Genomic DNA, 22329 nt, shown 5'->3' on the forward strand with positions numbered 1-22329 from the left:
AAGTAGATTACCGTATGACCCAGAAATCCTTGGGTATATGTATATAGCCAAAAGAATTGATGACAGGATTTCAGAGAGATATTTGCAAACTCATGTTCATTATAGCATTATTCATAATAGCCAAGAGATGGGAGCAACCTCAACGTCCAGTGTTGGATGAATGGATAAGGAGAACATGGTATATACCCACCACGGAATATTAGCTTTGAGAAACAAGGGAATTATGTCATATGCTACAATACAGATGAACCTGAAGTCATTATTTTAGGTGAAATAAGCCAGTCATAGAAAGATGGGGCAATGGTTTCCACCGGCTATAGAATCTCAGTTTTGCATGATGAAAAATTTCTAGGGATGCCTGGACAGCTCAGTCGGCTAAGCGTCTGCTTTTGGCTCAGGTCATGATCCCAGGGCCCTGGGATTGAATCCCACATCGGGCTTCTTGCTCCGTGGGGAGCCTGCTTCTCCCTCTGCCTTTGCCCTTCTCTCTGCTTGCATGTGTGCACTCCCTCTGATAAATAATAAAATCTTAGAAAAAAGAAAAAAAATTCTAGAGATCTGTTGGGACAACAGTGTTCGTATAGTTAACACTGCTGTACACTGAGAAACTGGTTAAGATGATCAGTGTTGTATTACAGGTTTCACCACAATTTTTTTTTTTAAAAAGGAAGGAAATTCTGATACATGCTACAGTACAGACGAATCTTGAAGACATTGTTAAGTGAAATAAGTCAGGCACATGAGGACAAATACAATATGAATCCACTTATATGAGATACTTAGGGTAGTCAGATTCATAGAGACAGAATAGAATGGTAAGTTGCGGGGTGCCAGGGTGGCTCAGTCGTTAAGCTTCTGCCTTCAGCTCAGGTCATGATCCCACGGTCCTGGGGTTGAGTCCCACATCCAGCTCCCTGCTCGATGGGAAGCCTGCCTCTCCCTCTCCCACTCCCCCTGCTTGTGTTTCCTCTCTCACTGTATCTTTCTCTATCAAATAAATAAAATCTTTTTAAAAAATGGTAAATTGCCAGGGGCTGCAGGGTGGAGAGGAATGGGGTTACCATTTTAGAAGTAAAGAGTTTGGATTTTGCAAGATGGAAAGTTCTGGAGTTAAATGGTGGTGATGTTTGATCAACAACATGAATGTACCTAATGCTGCTGAACTGTGCTTTTAAATGGTGTTAAAATGGTGAATGTTTTATTAGGTGTATCTTACCACAATTAAAGAAGATCAGGAAAGAGAAAAAGATTCATCTGGGTAGTAACTTTTTAAATGATAATTTTAAACCTTATTTTAAAATGTAAGGTAAAAGAATGTTTTACTTACCAGACTAAAAAGATACTATAAATCATTTTCAAAGAGTTTTAAGTCTCCATGACAACATTTGAAAGTGCTTTTTAGCACTTACAACTATCCATTTGTGTGGACTTTTATTACCTTCACAAATTATTTAAAATCTTTGTAAGGGAAAGCTAACTTTTAGGTTCCTATAACAACATTGTAAGAAATGCATTTAATAGCCCCCCCAAAAAATATTTCCTCAACTCTTTCTTTTAGACAAGAAAGAGGAGTTTTCTTGGACATTAAAGTTGGTAGAACACCTCTGTTAAATATGTCTGACTAGAATGGAAAGTTTAGAAGAAACAGCTGAACATGTGATGGTTATGAAAAGCTGCCATGATAAAGAGCTGTAAAAGGCAAAAAGAAGGACGTCTGGGTGGCTCGATTGGTTAAGCGACTGCCTTCGGCTCAGGTCATGATCCCAGAGTCCTGGGATCGAGTTCCACATCAGGCACCCAGCTCCATGGGGAGTCTGCTTCTCCCTCTGACCTCCCCTCTCCTGCTCTCTCACTGTCTCTCTCTCTTCTCTCTCTCTCTCTTTTTCTCTCTCCAATAAATAAATAAAATCTTAAAAAAAATAAATTTAAAAGGCAAACAGAAGAATTTAAATGAATATAAACATCTTTTAAGTTCTGGTCCAGGAGTTGGGTGAGAGGTAGACAAACATATACCTTATTATTACTATGGTTTGTTGTTTTTATATGATCCAAATATAAATATGCTAGAGAACAAATTAAAAATTGCCTTTTAAAAATTAAAATTGCTAAGTACCATAAGGACTTAGTACTCAACTTTTTTGGTTCTTCATCCTTTTCCTGCAGCAGTGCATGAATTTCCTGTGGGACGAGATCATGTTCTTTACTTCTGAATATCCTTGCCCCAGTACAGAACCCCACATAGTGGCTACTCATGTGTTTTGAAAGAACAATGGATTGGACTTCTCTTTCTCTTTTTTTTTTTTTTTAAGATTTTATTTATTTATTTGACAGAGAGAAATCACAAGTAGGCAGAGAGGCAGGCAGAGAGAGGAGGAAGCAGGCTCCCTGCTGAGCAGAGAGCCCGACGGGGGACTCGATCCCAGGACCCTGAGATCGTGACCTGAGCTGAAGGCAGCGGCTTAACCCACTGAGCCACCCAGGCGCCCTTCTCGTTCTCTTTTTAAAAAAATATTTCATTTGTTTATTTGAGAGAGAGAGAGCATGAGGCAGGGCAGAGGGAGAAGGAGAAGCAGACTCCCTGCTGAGCAGGGAGCCCGATTCAGGGCTCCATCCCAGGACCCTGAGATCATGACCTGAGCCACCCAGGTGCCCCTGGACTTTTCCTCTTCATCTTTCTTGGCACTTAATAATTTCTCATTCTCTCACCACACGTTATCCTTTGCTCAGTTCTGAATCTGTGTCAGTTGCCACCAGCTGGTAAAATGATTAGCTTCATGCTAAGCAGAATTGATATTAATCTTTGGTCATCTTCCTTCTCGTCTCTCAGTAATTCATCTTACTCATTCATTTATCTCCCCTGTCCATCCTATCCGCATGACTATTCATAACCTTTTTTTCCCCTCAGCCCTCTTGTTTTTCCTCTTTCCTAACCTTCTGCCCTACAGAGAAAACTGAAATCATCTGGTGGGAGCCCTCCCCTGATTTATTTGCAGCAGAGCGTGAATTCCATCTTATTCTAATTTTACTTCCCTCCAGTTTCTGGTGAACAGTTTCCTTCTTACTTTATTATCATTATTTTTGAAAACTCAAATAACATATCCATTGTAGGGGGGAAGAGAATGGGCCTCCCTCCGAAACTAACCAACTTTATATGAGATTTTCATCTCAACCCAGGGCGTAATGCTTGCTGGGATAGTCCCTTCCCTTCCTCTCTCCTGCTCTGAGTCTGGCCCATAGTTCATCCTTCGATTTACTCTTGTCCAGCCATTGTTCTGCACAGGCGTCTGAGTCTATTGAATGGATAAAGTCAGACTTAAGCCCTGCCTTGTTTCACCATACCATTTACTAGTACCTACTTTGTGCCACGCACAGTGCCAGATCCTTTCCGTGTCATTTTATTTCTTTCCACTTGCTAATCTAAATTCTAAACAGCAGTTTAGAAATAAGAACGACCTGAAAGTTGGGGGCCCATGCATATTTTCAGTCCTTGCTAATGTGTTACCTGGAATACCTTATTAACTTTTTGCATTACTCTTACCAAACTTTTATAAAATCTAATTTGTTTTCCTTAACACAGTAGTACAATGGCAGAAATCTTTTCTTTCTTGTGTGTGTCCTGTTTATAGCATGGGAGAAATCACTCCCATCTGGGAGTGCTTCTGCAGTGCACTGTATTTTGTGAAAAGTTAGAGAGTTTCATGAACTACCATGTAGACCATGTTCATACTTTGAGTAGAGCCACGGAGCTGGGTGCTTTCTCGGTGATTATTTTTCTGTCTTTGAAAACCTCGAAAGATGATATGACACATCAGATAAAATTTATGAATAGAAACAAGCCTTTGATTGTCATTATCTTGGTGTTAGGTTTAAAGTTAGTATCAGTCAATGATCAGTATTACCTTCTTTCTTACCAGTCAGTAACAATATAACTTAAACCACAGATTATTATGGATTCTTTTTGACACAGTGAATCAAAAGATTGGACTTGATATCACTTACAAATGAATGAAATGATCGACCCTAGCAACTGTTTTAATAGCCTCTAAGTCAGAAACCAGCAGAAATCAGCTTCCCTTGAATCTTGATTGTTAAGGGGGGGGGGGAATCCTTATATTTGATAATGTGATTTTAAATAATCGCCTCATTCAACAGTTAATTAGCACCCATGAAGTGTGTGCCAGCGAAACAAAAGAAAAGGTACAATTCTCTTTAGGGAGCTTGCATGATAGAAGACGAACTTTTCATTGTCGTCCATAATACCTAGAAGTCTTGCACATAGATGTCCAAAATTAATTCACTCAGCAAATATTTATTATGTGCAGAGTATGTGCTGCTAATAGTGGTTGACAGATAATGTCACAGCACTAGCTAGTTCATGGGTGCTTCTTGGGAACTGCAAATATGTCCTTGCTTTTTGTTGGTTCCTGGAAATTGAAAATGGGAATTGTATTCTTCCAGCGTGTAAATATATATGTTTTCCTCATTGGAGAGAAGGGGGTTAAATTCACTGGACCCCACACAGCAGTGTAATTTCTTTTTTTGTAATGGACACTGTTCTGCATTGGGAGATTTTCTTTTTTTATTAACTATAATTTTCTAAAGTATGTTTTATAAGGAATCTTTTCTCTTAATTTAGTGTAGCCTACAAATATCGTTGTGATAGCGAATCAAGCAAAATTTTAAAGCCAGAAGAATTAGCCTCCAATTTACCAAGCCCATTTTGTATTTTTGTTTCAAATAATTTGGTATTTTAAAACAGTGGTTCTCAAGGGTGGTTTTGCTACCACATGTGCCCCCCACCCCCATTTACCCCGACCACACATAACAGTGTGAAGAGACATTTTTGGTTGTCAAAACTGGGGGAAGGGCTAGGGGAAGGGTTCTGGAATCTAGTGGCTGGAAACCAAGGATACTACTAAACATCCTGCAATGCACAGGACAGCTCCCTACAACCAAGAATTGCCCAGCTCCAGGTGTCATAATACCAAGGCCGAGAAATCTGTTTTACATAGTATAATTTGTATACTTTGTATAATTTGTAGTGAGTGGTGAAAAGCATATAAACATTATATATAACATGTAACACCAAAATAAGAGATTAAAAATAAGTTTTGTTTTTTTTTAGTCATGATGTCTGTTGTCTTCAACAGATGGCTTTTGAGTGCTGTCTATGTGCCAGGAGAGATGGGTCGCACATATTTTGAAGGCATAAGGACCCAGTTCTCAAACAGCCCAATTTCTAAAAATAGAGATAATATGTAAGCTAAAAAAAAAATTACAAAATAATATGCTAAGCTTTATAGTAGAACTGAGGACTAAATAGCTTTGGGTGCATCAGGGAAAGCTTAATGAGGGAGGTGAGGCTTGAGTAGTTTGTAGAAATTCTTCTCAAACTTGAACACTCACTCAGATAGTCATTAGGAATAGACAGTCCAAGCAGAGGGAACAGCATACAAAAAAGCCTGGAAGTTTTTAAACAGCAAAATTGTAAGTAGCTTATTGTGTTAAGATAAGGCTGGAAGTTTTAGGTAGAGGCCTGATTTAGGAGAGCTTTGAAACCAAGAAGTTTGGAAATTATCCTGAGGGTATTACAAGTAAGGACCATTTTACAAAGGCCATTTTCAAGGCTGTGTGCAGCATATAGAGAAGAGTTTTTGAAATATCTGTGGGATATATGTTTTTTGCCCAGAGCTTATTGAATATTTGTCTGATTATGATATTTAGAAATGGCACAGAAGAAGCATTGTGGCCTAGGAGTAAAGGATGTTATTCCTAAATTTGTCAGTGATTGCTTATAAAGGCCTTGGAAGTATTACTTATTTTTTCATTTGTAATGTTTGGAGTCTAGTGATGGAAACATACCTCTTAGGGGAGTTCTTACTAAGTGATACTGAGCTAAAAGATAAATAATTGAATATTAAAAGGCATTTGAAAAATTATGGTAGTTAAACATTCTGGGGACTGTAGCAACGGTTTACCAAGATAAATGTTTATATATGGAAGTTGGCTTCCTAAGATCACTCATTTTGAGTAACATTGGCTGAGTTGCATGGATTGCCTCTGGTGTAGTTTAGATAAGCTTTTGGTTTTGGTTTTAGACTTCATTACTCAAGTATGGTTTCCCCTGCCATTTGTGTTAGAAGAAAAACTTTGTCTTACTCTTTATGACCAAACCTCTTGTGCTAAATATTGTTTATACTCTCACTATTAAAAAGAGAGAGAGAGAGAGAGAGAGAGAGATGGATACCACCTTAAAAGTGTTCACTGAAAATGCATCAGCTAATCAACATGAAAAGAGAAATAATTGCAAAATGCTTGCCAATACTGGGTTGTTTTAATGTTCTGCATTGAAGCTTCTCTCTCCATCAGCCCTTTGAGCAGGAAGCATTATAAGGTTTCTTCTGATTGTTACTACATTGTAAAGATCTTTTTCCTTTAATCTATTTAGTACAGGATCTACTTAGTACTGGCCTATGTCCCAGAATACCATCAGAGATAAGGCTATTATCCTTTCATTGAGCATTATCCTGGGAAAGTATTTATAAAATTGAACTCTGTTGCACCTGCTGACCTCCTTTTTTAAATGAAGAAAGGGTGGGGACAGAGATTATGTTCACTGAATTCAGATGGAGCAGTGTGTTTGACGGTGCTGGCACAGTGCCTTAGTTAGGCCCTTTCATATTGTGCAAATCGATTCCGTCTTAGACCCTGAAAGAAAGAAATTGACAATTCAGATCGGGAAGTTGATGATCCTCTTGGTGCTCTGCAGTGACTGGCATGGTTGCTGTGTTTTTCCTGAGCTGTTCTATAGTCGGACTCCAGATATTTCAGGATTAATCTAAAATGTTTGCTTGCCACTGCTGTCATGGTTTCTTCGAAACTGCTGTAAATAGAATCTGGTGGCATTATCTTCAAAGACAAAAGACTAATTTTAGAAGAAGTAGATATTTAATATTCATGCTTAACTTAAATAAGTCATTAACATGGAAAAGGATGTTCTGAAACAGTTTCAGAAACTTAAGTTTCCTACTGAATCTATCTTAAGAAGTGGTGGAAACATGAATAGTGCCATGTTCAAGTATCTTTTGTAAAATACCTTACGTTGTCAAGGGGTGCCTGGGTGGCTTATTCGGTCAAGCATACAACTCTTGATTTCGGCTCAAGTCATGATCTCAAGGTCCTGGGATCCAGCCCTGAGTTGGGCTTTTTGCTCAGCAGAGAGTCACTTCTCCTTCCTCCTCTCTCCCTCCCCTGGCACACTCTCTCTTTCTCTCTCAAATAAGTAAATACATATTTTTTTAAAAGTACCTTAAATGCGTGCCTGGGTAGCTCAGTCGTTAATCATCTTCCTTCGACTTAGGTCTTGATACAGTGTCCTGGGATCGAGCCCCACATCAGGCTTCCTGAGGGACTGGAAGCCTGTTTCTCCCTCTCCCACTCCCCCTGTTTGTGTTCCCTCTCTTGCTCTCTCTCGCTCTCTCTCTCTGTGTCAATGAAATAAATAAATAAAATCCTTAAAAAATAAAAAAGTACCTTACATTGTCAAATTACTTGAATTATCTTTATATAAAATAGATGCTACTTGTTTTTTTTTTTTTAAGTATGATATCTTGACCTCAAATATTTATATACTTAGCAAGTTGGTTGCTGATTTGAGGGTAGTATTACTGAATTAAATGCAGGTTTGTGACTTTTTGAAAGTTCTTTTGACTGATAGGACAAGATATAGATGAAATAAAACCATTCTCAAGGTTGTTTGTTGTCCTAGCAAATCTTTTTTCTGTATTCTCTTGAAATTCTTTCTTACATCCTCACATGACATTATTAGTTTAATGTTAAAACCTGCTGTTTTCACTTCACATTTTATTTTAAAATAGCTAATATATGGCAGACACTCAGTAAAGGTAGTTCTAGTACTTATTGTTGTTATTATCCTTAATATCATTAATTAAAATTTGTACATAAATTATCCAAGAGGAATCAGTTTTTGTTTTTTGTTTTTTGTCTTTTTAAGATATTATTTATTTATTTGACAAAGAGAGAGACAACACAAGGAAACCCAAGCGGGGGCAGTGGGAGAGGGAGAAGTAGGCTTCCCACCCAGCAGGGAGCCCGATGCAGGGCTCATCCCAGGACTCTGGGATCATGACCGGAGCCTAAGGCAGATGCGTAACCACCCAGGCGCCCTGAGGAATCAGTTTTAAATGACTGAAGACGGATACTAAAGACCAAATCAGATTCTTATTAATTCTATAGTGTTTGAATTAATATGTTGAATTAATATTAACATATAAAATGAATACAGTGAATCAGTGAGAGAATTTGAGGCTCTGTTCTGCTAGCTAACATCCAGCTTTTCTTTCAACAGGATCAGCACTATGTAGCTACAACCTAAAGCCTTCTGAATATACTACATCTTCAAAAGCTTCTGTTCTATGCCCCAAACTACCAGTTCCAGCGAGGTAAATCTTACTGTATTTTGTTAACTTGTGACTTTTGTTTTTGTAGGTAGATTTTAAACTGTATATATTATCCTGGGGAAAGAGTCACTTGATGATGCCTATTGCTCAGGACCAATACTTTTATCACAAAATTTAGAAAGTAATACTAGAAATGACAGCATGTATTTCATATCTTAAAACACACACACACACACACACACACACACGCTAATAGCTTTTTTCTCATTCTCAGATTTTAATTTCTTTTGGAGGCTTACTTTTTTTTTTTTAATACCATAATTTTTAAGAATATACAACTACTGAGTCATTGCAAAATCTATAGCAAAATTAGAAGCCAAGTCTCGCAGTCTCCAAAGATTCTTTGAAGTTGACCTTAGTAATACTGGGATTATTTTTAATTTACTTTGTAAATTTAAAAAATATGCCAGTGATTATTCTCCATACCTTATTTCAGGCTGCATCTTTTAGTACATTCTCTATATTAATACACTGTGTGCCTTATCTTATCCAAGGTCTAACTCAACAAACACTGATTATTTTAGTACCTACTGCATATAATGGATACAAAGAAGAGACAGGAAATAATCTTTACAGGGATCTCACAGTAGTTTTAAGGGAAGCAACTTTAAAATTATAAATGTTTTTTTAAATGAGGAAATAAATTTGCAAGCATTGTAGAATATGTCCCTAGAATTAGGTGAATAGCATTTAGAAGCATGTCTCATCTTGAGAACTTTAAGTGTGTATCAACCAGGTATGACATGAGTCAACTCCACCAGGAATACTGAAGAAGCCACTTTTATTATATCTTGGTATCTTATAGCAAGCTACTGATTAAAATGCTGAGACTGATCTTATGTGTGCTTTCCTTTGGCTTGCTAATGGGTGTAACTTGTGCTTTATTAACTTGAATGAAATGTGGAAATTTCTGTTGAAAAGTAGACAGAGGATCTATCAGCTTCATTGATGTCCAGCTCTTTTAGTCTTGTCAACTTGCTATTGGAGTTAAAATGTAAAACCTACAGAAATGAAAATAAAGGGATTATTTTAAAAGATACTAACAAGTGGGATCTGTAAATCATGGGTTTCGAGCTATAGGTAAAGAGACCCCATTTGTGACCGTTGAGAATATTAGAGAAGCTGTAACAGTAAGAAAAGGAGGTCCTTTGAATAGAGTCTTGGAGAAAATGTATCAATGTAAAGACAAGAAAGGCTCTGTCCTCTTATCTACTCAAACTTTAAAACAGCCTGTTTTAAATGCCTACTATGAGTATAGAGTCATATTTTAAGATATAAACATATAAAAGGATAACCGGAAAGCCTTGATGTGAGGATGAGGTTGCTCTGTACCTGTGTAAGGGTGGGGCAGGGGTCAGGTAAATCCTCCTTCACCTCTGACCCCACCATGTTGAGGGCTGCCTCTTTCTGGTATCTCAGATGTTCCGTTCTTGGCCATACAGAGCTCACACATCTCACATACGGCGTCCTGAGGGGTATTCACTAGAAGATAAGACATAGTATTAAGGGCTTGTGTTTTAGATGTGGACAGACTTGGCTTCTAGCAAGATTGTCCACTGATGTCTCAGTAGTCTAAGCTGCAGTGATGGCCCTAAACCATCTGAAAACTGACAGTGAACTCTGTTTGTACTTTATTTAAAGATCCTCGGGTTTTATTTAATTTAGTACCTCACAGTCTAAGGATCTTATCATTTTTATCTGAGCTCAGCCTTGGAAAGTAAACAAAGAAGTAACAGTTGATAGAAGAAAATCAAATTAGGACCTGGTGAACAGCATCATTTAGCCTTTGGCAAGCAAAGTGCAAAGATCAGAAAACAGTGAATTGGTTGTAATAAAAAAACTTGGGGCAATACCACATTTCCCACCTCACATTAGAGACCACATCTTCAAAGATGAGTAAGATCCAGTCTCTGTCCTTAAGAAGCTCTGTCCTTTAAAAAAACAAAAACAAAAACCACTGGTTTTGGTGACTTTTTGTATACACCAAAAGACGGGCTGTGGGCAAAGCATGATGCAGCCAAAGGAGCACCCTAGTGGGACAGAAAGAGCTGCCCTTTGAGTCCAGCTAGGCCTGGGGGTGAATGCTGTGTCACCACCTTCTCTTTGTCAGCTTGAGCAAGTCTCTTCACCTGTCTGTGAACCAAGTGTCCTCACATGTAAAACGGCAATATTAATACCTCTGTCTTGGAATTGTTGTCAGAATTAAATAAGAGCATATGCTTTAAGCATTCATTATTATGCTTGGCATCTGGCTTAGGGAGTAATATTTCTCTTAAGCTCTAGAGCTTTCCCTTTCACCCCTAGCCTCCCTGGGTGCCTGGGCACCTTCTGCCATTGAAAGCAATGCCTGTTTCTTAGAGAAAAGCAGTTATAAACTAATTTGCAGTAAAACACTAATACCACATAATTGCCAAATGGGGACTATTCCTAAGAGCTTTCGAATTTTATTTTATTTTACTTTTTAAAAAGACTTTATTTGTTTATTTGAGAGAAAGAGAGAAAGCGCAAGCAGAGGAGGGGCAGAGGCAGAGGGAGAAGCAGACTCTTTGCTGAGAAGAGAACCCAACGTGGGGCTCAATCCCAGGACCCTGGGATCATGCCCTGAGCCATGATACTTAACCGACTGAGCCACCCAGGTGCCCCGAGCTTTTGAATTTTAAAAGCAGATGCCTAGAAAGGGCCATGTTTTAGCCAAATTTATAACTTGGTGACATGATGGAGCGTGGTAGCCATAGGGAAACTAGCCCTTATACCTAAAATGCTTAAAGGTTTAAGTGTAGTTAAAGAAAACTGCAGTAGTACAAACATTACATGAATTCAGTAAATTTCACCAAACATTTATTTTACTATTGCTGGATGCCAGAAAGGATATTCGGTGTTGGGGAATTAAAAACATGATATGGACATGGGAAACTAATAGCCAAGAAAAAACGTGTTATCTGTTCATCATATTTTTAAAATAAAGGATTCCACATAAATTAACACTTGTTAATCATCTGTTGGGTGCCAGTCACCATATTAAGCTTCTCACGTGTATTGTCTTATTTAATCTTCACAAAGCCTATAAGGATATTGTCCCTAATTTATAGATGAAGAAATAGAAGATAGGAGAAGTTAAAGGGCTTGTGTGAGGTCACACAGTTAATTGTTAGGAATCAGATATTTAGTCTAAGATCTTGTAAAATCTATATCACAGTTTTATACTGATGTGAGTGTTATCTTGTTAAATACATGGGATGAGGTGAGTTTAGGGTCCTTCGCCTCTGCCATCTTCCCTAAGCAAAGTCCTATACCACAGTTAGATTGAAGAGAAAAGAAAAACAAAAGGAAAAAGGTGGGGGCCGCCTGGCTGGCTGAGTTGGTAGAGAGTACATGACACTTGATCTCAGGGTCATGAATTCAAGCCTCACCTTGGAATTGGAGCCTACTTTTAAAAAAAATTAAAGATTAAAATTTTAAAAAAGAGTACAGGAAGGAAAGGAGAGAAAATAAATAAAATGAAATACATGAAAAACCACTGCGTATAGCCATGAGAGTCTTGATTTATTTTCTGGGCTGTCAAGAATCCTTTCTTACTATTCTTTCTTAAGTAAAATGTTTCATTAGAAATCATGTGTAATGACTTTTTTATAACCTGAAGTTTGAAGATCATTGTGTGAGAGGCAGACTCCCATCTTCTCTTATGAGGGCGTAGGGGTGAGAGATACTAGGCATTGTTTATCATCGGACTTTGAGGGAGGGGAGCTCACTAACTGAGAGTCTGGACTTAAGGCAAATAGTATGTTTGCCAAGGTAAGATACAGTATCCTTCTGAGCTAATTTTTAAAAATCTTTAGAAGACTCCTTATAAATTCATTTTGTTCTTGTTGACTAATGTTTCAATAATGCGAAACAGCATCAGTTCCTAATGGGACTACATTGACTTCGTAAAGATTCAATATTCTAGGGCGCCTGGGTGGCTCAGTGGGTTAAGCCGCTGCCTTCGGCTCAGGACATGATCCCAGGGTGCTGGGATCGAGCCCCACATCGGGCTCTCTGCTCAGCAGGGGGCCTGCTTCCTCCTCTCTCTCTCTCTGCCTGCTTGTGATCTCTGTCTATCAAATAAATAAAATCTTTAAAAAAAAAAAAAAAAAGATTCAATATTCTGTGGGCTTCAAAAGGTAGGAAAAGTTGCTATAAATAGAATTCTTTATGCTTATCCTCTTCATTAAGAAGCACAAAGTGTGTCATTTAGGTTAGACACTAAAGTAGAAAAGATCTCACATAACGAGGTTCTCAGAAGCATTCTTTTCTGAGAGACATATGAAATCAGCTAATTCGAATTTGTTACGTCACATAGGACATAAGTGATAAAATAGAAGAAAAACCATTTCAGTGCCATGATTACTTAGGTTTTGTGGGTTTGTTTGTTTGTTTTTTAACAACAACGTCATTTGAGTATTAAAAACTCATGGCTGGTTGTTTTTGTTTGGGGGGGAACAGTAGAGGAAAAGGATGACAAGGAAATGTAGTGCTTTTTACTTTAAAACTAACTCTTGGGGCACCTGGGTGGCTTAGTGGGTTAAGCCTCTGCCTTTCGCCCAGGTCACGATCTCAGGGTCCTGGGATCGAGCCCCGCATCAGAGAGCTTGCTTCCCCTTCTCTCTCTGCCTGCCTCTCTACCTACTTGTGATTTCTCTCTGTGTCAAATAAATAAATAAAATCTTTAAAAAACCAAAAAAAACTCTTTAACTTTTTTTATGACTATGTCCAGATACCGTCTTCTCTTTTATTTGCCTTCTATTTCTGATATTCCCTACCACGAAGAACAATTTTGACCATTTTGACCATCAGCTAGACAATGTAATCAGTCTGTGCTAATCTTATACCTTCAAATTTAGAGCTGTCAGGTTGTTTTTTTTTAAATTGACAGAGATCAAATTTTAAGGCACTGTCGTTAACGTTGCTTTAGTTCTTTGAAGGAGACTTGTAAAAATACTCCTTCCAATTAGCCAAGAGTTTAGATATAGTATAAAAGTGACTTGAGGGACGCCTGGGTGGCTCAGTTGGTTAAGCAGCTGCCTTCGGCTCAGGTCATGATCCCAGCGTCCTGGGATCGAGTCCCACATCGGGCTCCTTGCTCAGCAGGGAGCCTGCTTCTCCCTCTGCCTCTGCCTGCCACTCTGTCTGCCTGTGCTTGCTCTCGCTTCTCTCTCTATGACAAATAAATAAATAAAATCTTAAAAAAAAAAAAAGTGACTTGAAAGGGTAAGAGAACAGGTATTACTCAGCATTAACTCTTAAATAGAAATGAAAGATTTGAATTTTAAGAATATAATCCTTCCCTTTCAGCCATCTATCCTTATTATAAGTCTGAAAAGCAGAAATACATGAACGCTGCTGGGTATGCTGCTCCTGTTGATTTAGAATCACTGACTTATGGCTGGGCTCCATTCCTATTTATTATTATCGTCACTACTCCTACTCTTTTAGCTAAAAATGCAATTGTGTAATGTTAAGGGGATCACCCAAGGCTTTCGAACTTGTCCCGTTTTGTTTTCCTGTTGTAACAGACCCCACTGTCTTCTGGAAATGATGCGTATTTCTCTTTGAGCCTAAAACTAAAGCAGCATTCTCCTAGGATATGGGAGGTAGATGTGGAGCTGCCTCTGGATGGAGGGATAATACTTACAGTTATACGATAGGAAAATGGAAACAGAGCAGGGCCAGAAAATTGGTGGATATCGAAAGCAAGAAGGTGGCATCTGTATCCTTAAGGTAGATGTGTTTTATGTTCAAGGTTGGAGGCAAGTGAGTTAAACAGAGGCTGCACCAGAAATGATAGTGTTACGAGTAAAACAGCTGAATGTACAGGTAATTGTAGAGCAGAGAAGATTTTGGTTTTGAAAGATAGAGAACTCAGGCTTTAGTTAAAAATAAGGTTAGAAGTCCTTAGAGACATTAATCTGGCAGGGACATTACCTAGATAGACAGCATCAGGAAGAAAAACAGTTGTAGGTCAAAATAAAGTTTTCTTGTCCTAAATTAGCCACTGTTGACTGTGAACTTATGGTTAATTCTTTTGATGCTTTCCTGTAATATTTCTGAATAAATCCATTTCACTGAAAGATATTCTATAATTTAATAGCTTTTATATCATTAGTGAAACAACTTTTGTCAAAAACAATGGCTTGCATACCTTTAATTTAAGCATTGCTCAGAATGCTCTGACTTTCTGCAATCTCTGACAAAACATCAAATCTTGGGCATTAAATTTCACCAGTCCTGTTTTGAAGGTACACACAAATACACCCACAAGTCACAAGAGACACTTCTTTTTTTAAGTGAACATTCATGTCATAATGTCACGTCATTATTTTGGGATACATTTTACCAAAGCATAACTGAGGTAAGACTTGATCTTTATGATTATTGTTTTGTTGTTCCATGAAGTTTAACCGCATGGAATATGTCGCCTATTCTTACTCCCATTGGTGCTCCTTTACCAGCATCTAAGGAAAATCAATACCTAGTACATTTATATTTTTATTTGAAGAGAAATATTTGTTTTTTTCCATGGAAGGAAACAAAGATACTGTTTCACTTCAGTTCAGACAAAACTGCTTTGCTGGGATCAGAAACCTTGGAATTTGATATTTAGTCATATATTCTTAGCCATGAATTTGACCCAAAAACAGTGCCAACCAAGAATGAGAGCATTCTTAGCTCATTGCCATCAACAGAGTTATATTAGAGCTATGACTGATAGTTCTACAAATAATTCTGAAAATCTGAGATTTGTAACAATGGCTAACCTTTAACTTAATGCACACAGACGTGTGTATTCATGTACGGACAGACATATGGATTCTGTTAGAATCCATACAAATCACAACTGAGGACATGTTCATAGAACTTTTTTAGACTCTCCTGTTGACCAGATAAATACCATAGTCTCAAAGGCTAAAATAGATAGAATATGTTCTAACAAATCAGAGCTACATCACTGTTCGAACATAGCTGTGTTCCTTCACAAGAAGAGCCCTGTGGTCAGTGTAAACCTGATAGAACCGATGACCTCATTTTTTGGACACAAATAATCTCATAATCATAATGACATATAAAAAGAAAACCATGCAGAATCTCATGACCCTAACAGATTTTTTCATTTACATATATTTATTCTGTTCTCATTCTTACGTTTCTCTTTTTTGTACAGAGTTGGCAGCCATCACATTAGATCAAATTTCTGCTTCTTTCCCCTGTACTATTACCTCCTAAGTGTTTCCATACATTAGTATCCATGGTTATTGTTTTAAACAGCCGCATATTATGCTGTATGTTGATGTCTTGGCATGATTAATTGATAGGAGAGTTAATAAGCTTGTGCCCCACACCTTTTCTTAATGCAAGGTTTTGTATGCTGTTCTGATAGAGGAAACTTTGTATTCACGGTGGAACATTTCAAGCAAAAGCATGTCTGTTTTCTAGTTTTAAATAGCTTACGGCAAAAAGTCATTTTCAGTCCAATGAAGTATATGTTTGTAAGTTTTGTCATCTGCCCATTGACCGATGGATGTACAGGCGAAGGAGTTTAAGTGTTTGCTTTTGCTTTTCGTATTCTGTATGTGCGTATGTGCGTGTATATGTGCGTGTGTTTCTTTCCAGAAGGGGAGGGTAATGTCTTCCTTTGGAATATGCACTCCACCCTCTCTGATAAGGCCTGTGGTAAGATTCGCATCCCTGCCCATAACAGTCATCCTCATAGCATTAAGCTCACAGCTCTTGGCCCCCATATGATGTGTGGAGGGTGGAGTGTATTGCAGTCATAATCACCTTTCATTTGTGTGTTTGATGTGGCATTTATATTAAGTAGGAGTAATTTTTTTTCTGATTTTTTTTTTCTTGTATCACCAGTGCACCTATTCCATTCTTCCATCGCTGTGCTCCTGTGAACATTTCCTGCTATGCCAAGTTTGCAGAGGCCCTGATCACCTTTGTCAGTGACAATAGTGTCTTACACAGGCTGATTAGTGGAGTAATGACCAGCAAAGAAATTATATTGGGACTTTGCTTGTTATCACTAGGTAATTGTTTTTCTCATTATTAGCTATTGCATAGTACTGCAGTAGAAGACTGTTCTGTCTTTTAACCAAAATATGAATACAACCGGGATACCTGTACAATGTTTAACTTCCCATAGCCTACATAATTGTTTCAGATTATATAGAGTTGTAAATATATACATATTTAAATATATATATATATATATATTTATATTTATATATCTGAAACTTTCTTTTTCTCTCATTGGAGATAACGGGTGTTTTCCCAAACTGGTTACTGTCTATAATAACATTTAATATGATAGCAAGAGGCTTCTTTTAGTGAATCAGTACCCCCTTTGTTTTTAGTTATGATTCCAGAGGCTTATTAAAAAAGAGCCACATAGTCTCTTTACTATTTCCATCAAAGAGCAAAGCTTTCTGATAGATTACTTTTTGAGTATGTTTTTTTTTTTTTTTCATTGCTACAGTTCATAATACCATTGTATTGCTGGAAAAGTTAGGAAATCTCCACTTGTTAGCCCTTGAGTTTTCTTGTCAATAGATAAAGTAAATGTGATTTTCAAGATGTAAATACCCTGGGTTAACCTAGAACCGTATGTAACCGTATCAGAATCTATAGCTCTTTTTAGCTGGGAGGAGTAAACTGTGGTAGGAACCAAGCATCTCTTTCACTGTATAAGTAAAATGAGTATTTATGCCTGTTAACTATTGTAGTCATTGAGAAGACTAGCTGTATTTCCATCTTGTCATTAGAGAGTATTTTCTTTTTGCTTAGGTAGTACTTGACTCAGTTGAAATAATGCTGTCCATATGAAAAGCTATTTCTGTGATATTTGAAACGCTCCCATCTGTTTTTGGTTCCTGTACATTTATTGCAAAAGTGAGTACCTTGATAATGTTACCTAGTCACAGATCCTGACCGTTTTTTTTGGCTTTGCAAATGGTCCCCCAAAAAACTTGAATTAGTCCAGCTTTACGAAAAAGTTACTTGGTTTCTGAAATAGTTGAAGACTTTAACCAAGAAAAGAAAAACCAAACCTTTAAAATTGTGCTAATAATGTGAAACCATTGGAATTCCAGTTTTTATTGGAATGGTTCTCTTTGTTCACTTGTTGGTAACATGGGCATTTAGTTAATTAAAGAAGAACAAATGATGATTTCAGAAACAAATTTCCCCATGCAAAGGTCAAATCTTCCTGGTTTCTTTTTTAAGATTTCTTTCACTCAAGATTTTAGCATGTTGGAATTTAGCTTTGGTTGGGTAGAGGCATTGGCTAAATAACTCCAACTGAGCTTTGCTCTTTTTTGAAGAGTCTCTCAATCAATCAGAACCCCTGACCCCAGTTAAGAAGTAAGGTTAAAGGAATTTGGGCCTCAGGAGGCTTCAGGATATTATTACATAGGGTCGGAGCATTTTTTGGAATTTCAGAAGAGAAACGACCGTAAAAAGATAAAATACTGTCTAGCGTGTGGACCATCTATCAGAGAAGTTGGTCTTGATATGCAAGGGTTACTCCAGGAAGCGTAGCACCTGGAGCACCTTTAACTAATCTCTGTCTGTGTGTGGTAGTTTTTCCAATCACCAACACGACACATCACTCTCTCCACTCTGTGTGTTGGCATGTCTGTTTGCATGTGAGTTCTGACGTCTTCCCGTGGTGAATCCACAACAGTTTTGTGCTGTTTTGGAGTCACCATGTTGCATTTGCATGTGTTCTTTTCTGTCATTTATAAACCCACGGTTAGGTGCCTTTGGTTTCCAGTGCTGCAAGTACCAAAGTCAAAGCGCAGAGGTAGCCAGTTAACCTTTTGTCCCTAAATTGGGGTCTTGAACGTGTCAATAGCGACCAATTGTATCCCTAGGAGAAAACAATTGAAAGAGTTTCTCTTTATATTTTCCACTGTTTTAAAATAATATTCTATGTGTTCTCTGTTTTCCCTGCAGTTCTATCCATGATTCTGATGGTGATAATCAGGTATATTTCAAGAGTACTTGTGTGGATCTTAACGATTCTGGTCATACTGGGTTCACTCGGTAAGCTGCTTATTCCTTTGTTTTTTAGTAATTAGAATTGAGAGTTAAGTTTGCTTTTAACAGTCCCTCAGTTCAGAACTACTTTGATTATTTTAAAGATTTTATTTATTTATTTGAGGGAGAGAAAGGTGCACCTGCACTGAGAACACAGGACCTGGAGATCATCCAGATACCCCACTTTGGTTATTTTAAATAATTTTCCTTTTGTAAGTCTTGTGAGTTCATTTACACACCATAAAAAGACTGGTGAGTGGATTACACTGACGTTCATTCACTAGGAGATCACTAAATGAGATAAAATGGTGAAGTCATGGGCCGTTTGGAATAGAGCAAGGGAAGACATTTTTAAAAGGAGGCTAACATTTTTCTATCAGTATCAGTTTTGGGAAAAGAGCCCATAAGAAAAAGAAAACAACTGAGGCCCTGTTCTGCTTCCTTTTTATAATTTTTCTCTTGATACTTTCAGTGTTCCCTGTCTGGTAGAGGAAGGGATCCTTTCCTTTGATCCTAAACCTTTTTTTTTTTTAAAGATTTTATTTATTTATTTGACAGAGAGAAATTACAAGTACACTGAGAGGCAGGCAGAGAGAGAGAGAGGGAAGCAGGCTCCCTGCTGAGCAGAGAGCCCGATGCGGGACTCGATCCCAGGACCCTGAGATCATGACCTGAGCCGAAGGCAGCGGCTTAACCCACTGAGCCACCCAGGCGCCCCGATCCTAAACCTTTTAATGGCCTGAATCCCCCATTCTAAGGTGTTGAATTTCTTTCTGGTTGAGCTACTCCTGGTGGGATAATTGTGTGTGTATAAAATTTTTACTCATTTTTCTGTCTACTGACATTCTGTTTTGTTTAATATTTTTGCTTTACTATTTCTAATGAAACCTTCTGGGTTTTCTGTGTTTATTGTCTTTTCTGGAGAATAGTAATTCCCTCCCCTCTCAAATATAAATGATCTAACTACTTCCATGGTAGAAAATAGAAATATAAAAAGAGGGAAACGTTTTATTTTCCTATACCACCTCTTTTCTTTATTGTTTTTAATTTAATTTATTTATTTGAGAGAGCAGAGTGAGCAAGAACATGACCTGAGCTGAAGACAGACAGTTAACCACCTGAGCCACCCAGGGGCCCCACTACCGCTTTAAAAGAAGTTTACTTTTGCCTCTAAAATCTTCACAGTTTCACCACACCTTCCCTCAGTTTACCACTATTAGTGTTGAAATTCAGAACATATGTATATATTTTTAAAATAAATAAAGTGCCTTTTTTCAATGCATTTATAAATGCTTTACCCAATGTGAAACTTTTTTAGTAGGGAGTTTGCTGCCATTACATTTATAATCCTGCCTGCTATGTTTGGTCTTATTGGTGTCATCTGTTTTATGTTTTCCTGAAGTGTGTGCTTTCTTATTTTGTTTTCCCCATCTTTGCTATACGAACTACGCTTTCACTGGTTATTTTCACCCTGTTTTAGAAGTATACATTTTATTTTTACTTCTACAATTGGTAACCCATATGTTTTCAGAAAATATTCTTCAATCTAGAATCCTATCATTATTAAAGGCTGAAATTAAAGGGTAGGTGTTGGGTTTTCCCGTACCTCCTTTAAATTCAGCATACACGTCTTCCTTTCCAATCCTACTCCTCTCTGTCTGCTCCCATTTTAGCCATTAAAAATAATCTGAATTTTTGCTTTCAGGTTATTAAAGTTAAACTATTATTTGATATATTGTATCTTTTTTTAAAGAATTTTTCCTTTGGCTTGAAATGTTTCATAATTACATTTATAAATTTATTTACATTGTTCTGTCCTAGTTTTAGTGCGAACTTCCGGTCTTCCATAAAGCTTCACTCTTGAGTTCTTAATTTTGGTTCATCTTTGTTTTTAGTTCTTTATTTAGATTCAATTTAGTTAACATAGACTATATTATTAGTTTCAGAGGTAGAACTTAGTGATTCACCAGTTGCATATAACACCCAGTGCCCTCCTTAATGCCAGTCACCCAATAACTCCATCCCCCACCCACCGTTCTCCAGCAACCTTCAGTTTGTTTCCTAGAGTTCAGTATGTCTTGTGGTTTGCCTCCCTATTTTCATCTTACTTAATTTTTCCTTCCTTTCCCTATGTTCATGTGTTTTGTTTCTTAAATTCCACATACAAGTGAAATCATATGTCTTTTATCTTTCTCTGACTGATTTATTCTGCTTGGCATAATACCCCGTAGTTCCATCCATGTCACTGCACCTGGCAAGATTTCATTCTTTTTGATGGCTGCAAAGTATTCCATTGTGTGTATATATACATACATCTTTATCCATTCCTCTCTCGATGGACTTCTGGGCTCTTTCCATAGTTTGTCTATTGCGGACATTGCTGTTATAAACATTGGGGTGCATGTGTCCAGTTCGTCTTTGTTCTTTTTTTTTTTTTTTAAATTTCTTTTCAGTGTAACAGAACTCATTGTTCATGCACCACACCCAGTGCTCCATGCAATCCGTGCCCTCCATAATACCCACCACCTGGCTCCCCCAACCTCCCACCTCCCGCCCCTTCAAAACCCTCAGATTGTTTTTCAGAGTCCAAGGTCTCTCATGGTTCATCTCCCCTTCCAATTTCCCTCAACTCCCTTCTCCTCTCCATCTCCCTGTGTCCTCCATGTTATTTATGCTTCACAAATAAGTGAAACCATATGATGATTGATTCTCTCTGCTTGACTTATTTCACTCAGCATAATCTCTTCCAGTCCTGTCCATGTTGCTACAAAAGTTGGGTATTCATCCTTTCTAATGGAGGCATAATACTCCATAGTGTATACAGACCACATCTTCCTTATCTGTTCGTCCGTTGAAGGGCATCTTGGTTCTTTCCACAGTTTGGCGACCATGGCCATTGCTGCTATAAACATTGGGATACAGATGGCCCTTCTTTTCACTACATCTGTATCTTTGGGGTAAGCACCCAGTAGTGCAATTGCAGGGTCATAGGGAAGCTCTATTTTTAATTTCTTTTTTTTTTTTTTAAGATTTTATTTATTTATTTGACAGACAAAGATCACAAATAAGCAGAGAGGCAGGCAGAGAGAGACGGAGAAGCAGGCTCCCTGCTGAGCAGAGAGCCCGATGTGGGACTCGATCCCAGGACCCTGGGATCATGACCTGAGCCGAAAGCAGAGGCTCTAACCCACTGAGCCACCCAGGCACCCCTATTTTTAATTTCTTAAGGAATCTCCACACTGTTCTCCAAAGTGGCTGCAACAACTTGCATTCCCACCAACAGTGGAAGAGGGTTCCCCTTTCTCCACATCCTCTCCAACACACGTTGTTTCCTGTCTTGCTAATTTTGGCCATTCTAACTGGTATAAGGTGGTATCTCAATGTGGTTTTAATTTGAATCTCCCTGATAGCTAGTGATAGCCATTTGTATGTCTTCATTGGAGAAGTGTCTGTTCATGTCTTCTGCCCATTTTTTGACATGATTATCTGTTTTGCATGTGTTGAGTTTGAGAAGCTCTTTATAGATCCTGGATATCAACCTTTTATCAAATATCTTCTCCCATTCCGTGGGTTGCCTCTTTGTTTTATTGACTGTTTCCTTTGCTGTGCAGAAGCTTTTGATCTTGATGAAGTCCCAAAAGTTCATTTTCACTTTTGTTTCCTTTGCCTTTGGAGACATACCTTGAAAGAAGTTGCTGTGCTGATAGCTAAGAGGTTACTGCCTATGGTCTCCTCTAGGATTCTGTTAGATTCCTGTCTCACATTGAGGTCT

At 38.0% G+C, this 22329-nt stretch overlaps 1 protein-coding gene across 3 annotated transcripts in view; it reads left to right on the forward strand.

Annotated features, from left to right (window-relative positions):
- Positions 1 to 22329, forward strand: part of SLC44A1 (solute carrier family 44 member 1) — a 200485-nt gene that overhangs the window by 95531 nt on the left and 82625 nt on the right. For all 3 annotated transcript variants that reach the window (XM_082695097.1, XM_082695099.1, XM_082695098.1), the window contains exons 5-7: positions 8369 to 8462; positions 16377 to 16546; positions 18474 to 18563. In XM_082695097.1, the coding sequence (XP_082551223.1) occupies positions 8369 to 8462; positions 16377 to 16546; positions 18474 to 18563 (354 nt within the window). The remainder of the gene's footprint in view (positions 1 to 8368; positions 8463 to 16376; positions 16547 to 18473; positions 18564 to 22329) is intronic.

Source organism: Mustela nivalis, assembly GCF_964662115.1.
Source record: "Mustela nivalis genome assembly, chromosome: 13".
In the NCBI taxonomy this organism is placed as follows: Eukaryota; Metazoa; Chordata; class Mammalia; order Carnivora; family Mustelidae; genus Mustela; species Mustela nivalis.